Source organism: Acyrthosiphon pisum, chromosome A1, assembly GCF_005508785.2.
Source record: "Acyrthosiphon pisum isolate AL4f chromosome A1, pea_aphid_22Mar2018_4r6ur, whole genome shotgun sequence".
NCBI classification, from domain to species: domain Eukaryota; kingdom Metazoa; phylum Arthropoda; class Insecta; order Hemiptera; family Aphididae; genus Acyrthosiphon; species Acyrthosiphon pisum.
In genome coordinates this window covers 69,255,129-69,265,975 of record NC_042494.1, presented here as the reverse complement: position 1 = coordinate 69,265,975, position 10,847 = coordinate 69,255,129, and the positions used below count along the sequence as shown (strand labels likewise).

The 10,847-nt window shown below is 32.3% G+C and overlaps 1 protein-coding gene across 1 annotated transcript; it reads left to right on the top strand.

Annotated features, from left to right (window-relative positions):
* The first annotated feature begins 1,158 nt into the window (after positions 1–1,158).
* LOC100167418 (acetylcholine receptor subunit alpha-like) lies at positions 1,159–5,639 on the top strand. Its single transcript, XM_016807463.2, has 7 exons — positions 1,159–1,394; positions 2,185–2,333; positions 2,416–2,460; positions 3,250–3,359; positions 3,442–3,655; positions 4,309–4,480; positions 5,485–5,639. The coding sequence occupies exons 1-7, from the start codon at positions 1,313–1,315 to the stop codon at positions 5,637–5,639; spliced, it is 927 nt and encodes a 308-aa protein (XP_016662952.1). The 5' UTR covers positions 1,159–1,312.
* The last annotated feature ends 5,208 nt before the right edge of the window (positions 5,640–10,847 follow it).

The following is a 10,847-nucleotide window of genomic DNA, read 5'->3' as shown; positions in this document are numbered from 1 at the left end:
TATTTTATATTTATTGTTAATACAATTATTAAACACGTGTGTGAAAAGTCTTACCAACGATATATTTTGTATGTTGCAATATCATAAAAAAGAATACAATTTAATATCACCTATATATATACAATATCATATATTTGATATTATTCATAATCTAAAATAATTTAAATAATAAATGCATAGTCTGTATGCTATTATTTGTGTATATTATATAAAATACGACGGCCATATGAGGCTACAAAGGCTAGAAAGCTTATGTCACAATAAACGTATGACTGTTATTATGATATCTTGTAAATAATAATAAGCTAATTAATGTCAAAATAAAATTCTACGCCAAAGATAGCATGTGTACAATTGAAAGAACATCACTAAAAGAATTATTGAATATCTAATAAATTAAACAACAACAAAAAAATAACACAGCGGGTCGCAAGGCATCTATTTAATGAGAAGTACGAGTTATAACTGGTAAATGCACGAGTATCAGATTAATGTGCAACATTGTACAGCCACCATAGAATGGTAAATTCGTTCTAACACTTTCAATTAAAAATATGTCATTCCACAATCTTTCAGTAGTCTTATTAATTAATTTTTTTTGTTTTTAATAAACGCTTATGCTTTTAAATTCCTCGTCATAATAATGATATAACAGATAGTATACGAATACAGATGACACTAGTATCAATTCTTTTAAGAAAATTATCTAAACGTCAAAAACTTTATCTTCAACAAATCAAATGGATTTGATCTAGTTATTTTATTTCAATTTTACTTCAACTTGTGTCGGATTCGACAAATTATAATATTAAACACAACACTGTTTTTGTTCAAATTCACAACTGTCGTTTAAAATAATATATTAATTTCTAATACCACGACCCCTATTATTTTTAATTATTTGTCCGTCCATCGTATATAACAGTGAAAGGCAATAATTAAAACCCTTTATAATGCGTTTAAATTTTTAATACCGTTCAAACTTCCAAAATTATCCAGCTGTATTGTATCTACAAGTAAGTGTATCGAGTTGGGATTGCGTTTGATTTGAAGACAATGACGACAATGCTGTCAATGGCGAAATATAAATAAAAAATATGATCCCAAGGACAATATTCTGAGTTACTCTGATCACATTTAATTGAATAATATTTTGTATCCTGTACTCAAGTGGACAGAATGTTATAATCACGGACGTTCGTAACTAAATTGTCCAGTATTCCACGCGTACGCACAATACGTTCACACAACCGGTCAAGTTGTTTTTTTTCGATAGATCGTTGTTGCTCGTGGTTTTTGAATTCTCTCAACAATGTTGTGCACTCATCATATTGGATTATTCATAATTATTATAGCTACACAAGCTACACACCTGTGGGCTTTCTTGAGAACAGGTAAGGCAATGTCCATACTCCGTATTATACGATTAAAATAAAAAAATAATTCCGAAAATTATGCATATTTTACGATTCTTGTAATCCTAATTGGACAGTATACGAGTATACATAATACATATATAGCTACAAAACAGAACACCAAAAGCTTTGAACACATTATTTTAGCATTCAGCGCAATTGTTGAACCGAAAACAATAGAAATATTGTGAAAAATAATTATTGACTATTTAAATTATTTACTCTAATAACTTGCATTAATGTGTGGATTGTATACAAAGTTATATTACCTAGTAAATATACATATAAAGGTAAACGTCGTGGTCTATAGTTGAAAATAGTTTCTAATTTTCAATACTTCTAAAAATATATAATTATAATTTTATTTATAACTTTCGGTTTTATATAGGCAGTTTATTAGAACTTAAAATGTTGTAAATACATTATTAGATATATGTGGAAGTTTTCTTTCATCTCACCTGTTTTTTAAAAAAGGAGATAAATCTCAAGTCGCCAATCATCGACCAATCTCTAAGATTTCTATACATCCTAAAATGTTTTCCAAAATTATAATCAAAACTATATTTCCTCTTTGTGATCATATTCTTATTTTTTTTCTTATTATTTTTATAAATTTTTATTATAATTCGATACACATGTACTTACTGCCATTAATCATCATTACCTATATTATTGGAAATTGTAATATTATTCCCTAAATAAAATATTGTTATTATTATTATTATTATTATTATTATTATATTAAAATAATTATATTTGTTATTTTAAGTCCAGATATATAATCACAATTCAACAGTAGAACATATCTTGAGAAAAAATATTTTTAAGAACTATGACAAGATAGTGAAACCTTACGCCCCCCAGGATAAAAACTCCTTAGAAGTGAGCATGAAAATGTTGGTAAAAAGTGCAGAGTTGGTAAATATTATATTTTTTTTTCTGTTTCAAATCAAGTACTTAATCCTTCAATTAGTAATCACGCATATTTAATCTCTTATAGAATTATGAAAAATCTCAAATGATACTCAGCACATGGTTCATAGCGGTAAGTGTTTTTTTTTATTAAAAAATATCAAAACTATAATGACCAATATTAGATTAAACTACTAATTATTTTAACGAGAAAAGCTATTGAGTCACTGTTGTTATCGTCTTAATTAATTAATCTTCAATATTGTACATTTGTATACCCATACAGTATACACATATTATATCAAATCCCAGACATCAATTTTTTGTTTAAAAATATTAATATAACATTAAAATAACGAATAATATTTGTATAAAGTTATAGCTATTTAGTTATATTACTATATATAGTAATATTATATTATTATCAGTACAAAATGCTGTCTGGGAAGCGATAATTCTTACTTGCAAGAGATGAAAAACCTATAAACCTGAGATAAAATAGCCGACAATACCTGCAGCATGTGATAATAGTATGATGAAAATATTATAAAAATTAAAAAATATTTAAACTGTTTTGCTACCTACGCATATTATGTTATGTTATATACCTATAATTATTATTTTATTTTCCAATATTCGTTACTCGTTTTAGTTATTTTGAGTAACATATTTGTTTTTATGAGATGTTTACAATATTTAATTTACCTACATACCCGTACTCGTATGTACACTAACTAGTAACTATACGCTTTATGGTTTATTGATAATACACCTTGCAGCTAGTATACCCAGCCTAGTCAAGATAATAATAATAATAATATGAAAATCGTTCGATCGAGTTATAAATAGAAAATGGTTTACCAGATCCTGATTGTGTACTGAAAATAACAATTTATTATTATTATTATTATTATTGGTGTAGAACTGGATCGACGATAGGTTGACTTGGAATCCGAGCGAATATGAACACCTGAATTCTATAATAGTCGACCACCGTGAGATCTGGCACCCGGACATCATGGCGTTCAACAAGTAGGTATATTAGAAAATTACTTATGTCGATCAAAACAGAAAAACAAACATTCATCAAAAACGGATGTCGCTGAACTTTCAGCGTCGACGCCAACATGGAAGACGATCGGACACACGTCAACAGCGTGTTGAACAGAAGCGGTGGGGTGATATGGGTTGAACCGGTGCAGTACATTATACATTGCAAGACGGACACAACAAACTGGCCTCACGACACGCAGACCGGAGTCTTGAAACTCGGGTCGTGGTTGTACTTGGGCAGAGACCTGAACCTGACCATCGACGAAGGAGAAGAAGTAGGTGACACCCATTTAACTATGCCTACCTACGTATATTATTGTACAACGGTGGCGCCCAGATTTCATGTGTAACCCGCTTATGAGGTGATGTGGGGCTGTGGGGGGAGGGACTTCCTAGTTCTAAGATATCAGTATTTTCCATATTCTCATTGATACGGACTTTGGACTGCTATTATTACTGCGTTTCTAAAACTGCATATTATGTAGGACAAATGATAAAAAACTCGATTCTACTATATAGAATAAGGACGTGGGGCTGAGCTGTAATAAACGATCCCCAAAGAATATTCAATTGCATTCACGTGGTGCAAGAATCATAGGTGTATCGTGTATACCGGTGTCTAGTAATATTATTCGATTAATATAAAGCAAATCGTATGCAAATGAAAAGTATATTAATTAAAATATAAATTATTTTGAATTATACATACCCAGGTGACTAGGCACCTAATATGTTTGTTAGACATTTGCATTTTTATATTCGAGTTGAGTCAAAGTTGGTGGGAGGTATAATTTTAGTAAATTACATATTATTGTAGCATGCTTTCAAAAGTCCTCTGGGTGCCCCCTTATCACATTATAGCACGTTGTAGATAACCTAACTAGTGCGTTTTAACCACGGTAACGGTTCCATACAATATTTTTTCCAGGTAGAAATGGCTAGCTCACACTCGGAATGGGACATCACTAACGTTTCCAAGGAGAGAAACATCAGGTACTATGACTGCTGTCCCGACGAACAATATATCGACATCGAATACAATATCACCATCAGGCGGAAGGTGCATTCCTATAAGTCAGTCCTCTATATCCCAGCTCTATGTGAGTACCCGTTTTTTGTTTTCGATTTTCGTTCGTAGACGATAAGTCTATTGGATATATTTTCTTATTATTACCATCGATCTATACATGGGGTGATAAAATATTATGTTGTTCTATAGAGCCCACCATAAATTGTTGATGTGTGATGTTTTTAAGGAGAGGGGGGGAGTTTCGTGTTTTTTATGTAGATGGTCTAAAATTCGATTTAGGGGGCTTATCCTATCAAGGTGCCACCCCTCCCCCCTTGTAAACCAATAAGTAATATAATATTTATATAAATGTACACAACATTTACAGTGCATATACTCAATACATCTATACCTAATACAATAATACCTATAGGCTATAGGCTATAATAAAATATAGCCATATATACCTACTCGCAACGATATGTACCTACTATAGTTCTGTAGAACTATTCAAAAGTTCGATCTCCCATCTCCAATACTAGAAAGCAAAGAAAACAACATCATTTTTAACTTGACTTATTGTAAAACAAGTGCTTATCAAAATAAACAGGGCTTTCCTCGAGATAAACTGCATCAGAGCACAGTGTTTCGTACGCTTGTTTGCTGAATCCACCGAATCGTTATAAAATGTTTTCTACGCATTTGCGAAAATAATTCTTAGCTCTCATTGCACGATTCAATTTGTACGATTTCAGTAGGTGTGTATGTGCAGTGCGCACATAATTATATCTATACACGTCATATACGTAGACCAGATTAAAAATAAGCACAGAGAAATAGTTATATAACATGGCTTGTGCTCATTTACCCAAAAAAATGTTATGTGGCATATGATCAGTTATTGTTAAGGGGGATTGTGGACAAAAATAATATAAATCACATGCCAAAGGTGGTACCTACCAAAAGACGTTTCCTTAAAAATATTTGACAAAAATGATGTCATATTGACGTACGGGCTTAGGTGATTTAATAAGTTCATATATTTGCAGGATAAACTTGTATTAACATTTTGTCGCTAATTTTGTGTTTTCACAGGCAGTATTTCGTTCAATTTACTAACATTTTGGCTCTCGTACTCCGACAATCAAAGTAAATTGTTTGTGAACCTGTTCAAACGCACTGTTCGTCACTTTGGCCATTATGGTCGTGTACACAAAAGTACCGATTGTCACTTCCACTGTTCCGGTTGATTGGTACGTATACAACAATGCCTACACTGCGATAAATTATACTTATATTTAAAAAAATATAATATACGACGTGTCACGCAAAACTATGTGATTTATAATAAGTAATATATATAACCAACTATTTTGAAAAGTACGGAAAATTGTTTATACTTTTAACTCCAAAGTACAAACTGGATTCAATTTACTGCCGCAGCCTGAATATTAAAGATTGAAGCAGTTTTTCAAATGTAAAAATTATGGTCTTCTGACACGACAAAAAACACACATCATCATATTATATTACCTATAAACATTACATTTATCGCTCAGCAGGGACGTAGCCAGAGGGGGATCCATGGGGTCCGTACCTACGGTAAATTTTATTTCATTTTATTTCTGTGCTCGTTTCTGTTTCGTTTTTTGTTTTTAAATAATCAAATATGAAGAGAGGAGCACTTGACAATTTTTTTAAACCAAAAAACCGTTTACTGGTGCGCTTTTAAATCAACATGAAAGTCAAAAAAAATATAGCAAGTGAGTAATTACTTTGGTGTGAAAAGTGGAAAAATAATGAAGAAACCCCAACAGATATTATGGCTATTTTAGACTCGTGTGATTCGACTTTTTACCCAAATATAAACCATTTGTTACGAGTTTTGGTAACCCTCCCAGTATCTACAACTGAAGTTGAACGATAATTTTCAACTTTAAAAAGAGTAAAAACCCTACTTCGAAACCAAATTGGAAATGACCGTTTAACAGGGCTGACTCTTTTATCCGTTCATTGGGAAATATCAGTTTCACCAAATGATGTGTTGAATATAATGGCATATAAATTATAATTTTATTATATCTATGTTATATTTATGCCTACATTTTTTTATTTATAAGATATTTTTTTTTTATAATATGTACATAATATAGCAGTCTGTAGGTCATTATGAATTTAATTTTTGATTGATTAATAAGAATGGTTAAAATTACTTATTATTATTTTTTTTTGACTCCCCCCCCCAAATAAAATCCTGACTACGTCTCTGTCGCTCAGTATTTAAAAATTAGAAGTTTGTGGGTGTATTTCCTGTATTTTATTTTATAGTAGGTATAGTTACTAGCCTTATTATTTCTAAGATTTTTTCCCGAAATATATTTTAAGCACTTCGCCACATTTACCGAAATGTCATTAAAACGTATGTCGATGACGAAATTTCGTTTTTTTTCTCAGTCGTTTACTACACTTACAGTTTGGGACTGATCGCCGCGACCGCGGTGCTGTCCATAGCTGTAAAAGGCATGTCCGTGGTGAGCAAACCACTACCACACGGGGTTACCTGGTTCCTTCATTCCGGTTACCTGGTATACTTGGGAATCGAGATAAACGTACGTACCAGCGAGCAGCAACGACGCACGCGACCACGTCGATTTTAGATGTGTTTTAGATCGCTTGGACGAACCAAATCTTTACGACGTTCAAAATATAATAATATTAACGATGTATTTATCATTTCAGGATTCGGCGGCTGATTGTCACATGCTCTGTGAATCCGAAGAGATGATCGCGCAGACTGCCGATTTGAATGAGCGACACAAACTCGCCAAGGTAATCGACAGGATATGTTTCGTGGTGTTCGCATTCATCTATTTAATTCTTCTATTGAGGCTCATGCCGTAGACAGACGTTGTCTCGCTGTATACTATACCTTAAATGCATCCTGTCCAATAAAGGAATATCCTGCGCCTTATCGATCATACTTATACTATTAACGATTTATTTTCAAAACAATTTATAACTACCTAATATACACTATAGACAAATATAGTGTCGTTGCCCGTTGGACGGCACTGATCAGAAGATCAAAATTATACCAAGTGAAATCATTGATGAGTAAAGTCTAAAAAGCAGAAAGTTGGATTTTGTTTTTTACATATTAATAATAATTATTATCTTATAGTTATATTAATTATTAATATAACTATATGACCTACTTATGTATATAAATAATATAATAAAGTAATAATGTTCAAATACCACATAATATGATGCTTGTACATTGGTTAATTTTATTGTATTTTGTGTTTAAAATTTCATTAAGATATTATCACTGTTTTAAGGCAACTTAGGGGGGAGGAGAGGGACTCAAGATAGAATATAAATATACATATCCCCCCCAAGACAAAATCGTAAATACGCCACTGCGAGTGCAAAGGAGTGCATTTGCATCTCATGGATGCTCTTTATACATTTTACAGAGGCTAATGTGTACCTAACCCTTTTTTTATTATTGTGGTACCGAGTCCCGGACCTTGATGTTTTCATTACTTCGACCTAGGTAACCTAACCTAATACAGCCTATATTGATAGAGATACTGGCTTTAATTAAAAACATAGAAAATATTAAAACAGATTTCGATAGCTTTTACAATAGTATTTATAATATACCTACTTAATGCCATCAAAGTTCACCATAATTTGTTTAGGATCATTCATTTCTCCAACTATCAATAAGCATGGTTATTAAATAATCCACCAGATTTAATTGTTGTTTTCAGAATATTCACGAAAACATGTGAAGTATATATTTAAATAAGTTAGCAAACTAATTAGATTAATAAATATTTGTATGATGCCGTTCGGGAAAATGCAATATATTTACATGATACTTTATAGTATACCTATACCTATTACTTTATACAGCTATACCTATAGGTACTTAGGTATCGTGTTTCAAAAACCTTGTAATGGGACAAAGCGGTGATAATGGACGAGAACAGGACACCATTTGACTATACGACAATATAATAAGCAACCAGAATGAAAGCGATCACATAGGGCTAGGGTATAAACCAATAGTTATTACAGATCGTCAAAGTAAAAAACAACAGCCTATCAAAAGCCGCATAAGTGTTAGGCGATCGGTAATTATTAAGGTAAGTTTTAGGTCCTACACTAATTTCGTCAAGATCTTATCATACACTCGAAGGTATCAATCTCGTTGATTAGACGGATCATATATCGACGACATTTTCAATCAGTAAATGCTTACTTAAAACCATTTAAAAACTTTGAGCCGCATCGTTGACACCACCAGCAACGAACCGTCAATATCGCGATGAATTTCATCAAAATGAACCATCAATAATGTCCAACAATTACCTTCCGGCCGAAATAAATAGCCGTTTTCGTGGTATGGGTTTAATAGTATTTCATACGCATCGTCGACGCTGACACAATGAAACTAACATTGTAGTTTTGTCACATTTATCGTCATCTGTTTTTTAAACATAACAAAACAGAAAACCTGTTACAAAAATAAAAAATGATTGTGATGTAGGTAGTAGTATATATTTGTCACTTGACATCAAGCTTAAGTTTTTCACAGATAAATCACCATGTAGTTTGACCATGTTTGACCGGCAATCCTCAAAAATCTTTGTATTGGTATAAAAATAAAAATTCCATCAATTAAACATTATACTAATATTATAATATGTTATTATAACTAATTATATAATTTCTATATTACCTATATGTCATCAAATTAATGTGATGTCTTATTCTTATTATTATTAGTTTAATAGTTGTCTTTGTGTAACACGTTATAACAAAATGTAACACATTATAATAAACTATGGAAAAAATCAAATATATTGTGTACCTACCTATTATATACATATATATTACTTAAATAATATTAATATTATTAAAGTAGTATATGTTTTTCGGTTAGCGTTTTTCGTAAAGGAATTATTAATTTGCATTTAAAATTATAGTCCGAAGATTAAAATATATTTAACTAAAACTTTTTGTTGATCTGTGTACTGTATCCAAAATAAAAAAATTAAAATTTTCTTTATTATCATTATAAACTACAAAACTAAACAGGCAACTGTACCAAATGTTGGACGCAGCATCCGTGTAAGGAATGCCAGACGACCAAACCGCCGCCGGTACTGGTAGTACCTACACGTCGAAATTTACCTACCATGTTAGACGCAATAGTCTATTTCGTCATTATACTATCAATACCGGTGGCGGTTTGGTCGTCCGACACTTGGTACACGGTGCAGGTAAGGTCTGACGTGTGGTACATGGTGGCTGCGTAGTCCGGCAAGTCGTGCATGGTGGTGATATCCGGCGGGGCGGACATTGCGTTGGACAGATCACAGATGCCGATGGACGGTATCCGGTAACCTTTGGACAGCCGAAGTGCGGTGGACGGTATCCGTTTACCTGCAGAACGTCGATATTGATGTACGGTGGGCGGCCTCCGGTTACCTGTGAACAGTCGCAGATCGGTGGTGGAGATGACGATCGAACTTTTGAATCGGCGGCCATATTATACTCCGTTCCTCTCAAATGTTATGATACAGAGTTAGACTTCTTCCGCGGATCCGGAGGGACGCGAATCAAAACCACGACCCCACCCAATGACTCCGAAAAGATGCAGAAACATAGACATGATATTATTGTAGCCGAATAAATCTTCACTCAAAAATTTGACTTATGACGAAACGAATAGATCGGATGGTCGGAAAATAATATTTTTATTATGTGTTTTACAATATTTTACCAATAAATACACTTAAAGGCACTTTGACAACCGTTACCGACGTAGATGCTTAGCCACGTTTTTTTTTTATATAAAATAGCCATTATTCTTGGAAATAATTGTTATACGCTTAAAGGGTTTAAAAAATGTTTTTTTTTTTACACTACCTACCCAACTTCTAGCTGTTGGCAAGTCGCGGGTCGTTGCACAGTGGTCTGAAACGTCATTTTACGCGGCCAAAACTATACATTAAACATTTTAATTTTTTTGTTTTTTTTTTTATAAAATCATTATCTACACATGTTTGGGAATACTGATACACAGTTACAACCTTCTAGGTCCATTTTCACGAGAACAGTACCATCGTTCGCGAGATGTTTTCTTACTTCTATACCTTACACGTCGTATTTCGTTGTCTTACTTGTACATGTTTTACAGTCGTAGTATAAATATTTTTACAACCATCAAAACTTTTAATGTAAACTATGAGTATATCCTTGAATAATACAAAATACTAAAAATAGATTTTATTTTTTTTCTATTTTAGATCGTACTAAGAATATTAAAAACATTGGTTTTTGGTGTTTTTGTATTTGTTAAAGAGTGCCACTTAAAATTACGCAATTTTTTCATTTGTAGAACAAATGGAACTAATAGAGCAAGTTCTTAGCTATTCAAA

Excerpts from the sequence above, each read along its gene's own strand:
- LOC100167418 (XM_016807463.2), top strand. The coding sequence starts at position 1,313 with ATGTTGTGCACTCATCATATTGGATTATTCATAATTATTATAGCTACA. Across the intron at positions 2,334-2,415 it reads TGGTAAAAAGTGCAGAGTTG|AATTATGAAAAATCTCAAAT; the intron begins GTAAATATTATA and ends AATCTCTTATAG. Across the intron at positions 2,461-3,249 it reads TCAGCACATGGTTCATAGCG|AACTGGATCGACGATAGGTT; the intron begins GTAAGTGTTTTT and ends TTATTGGTGTAG.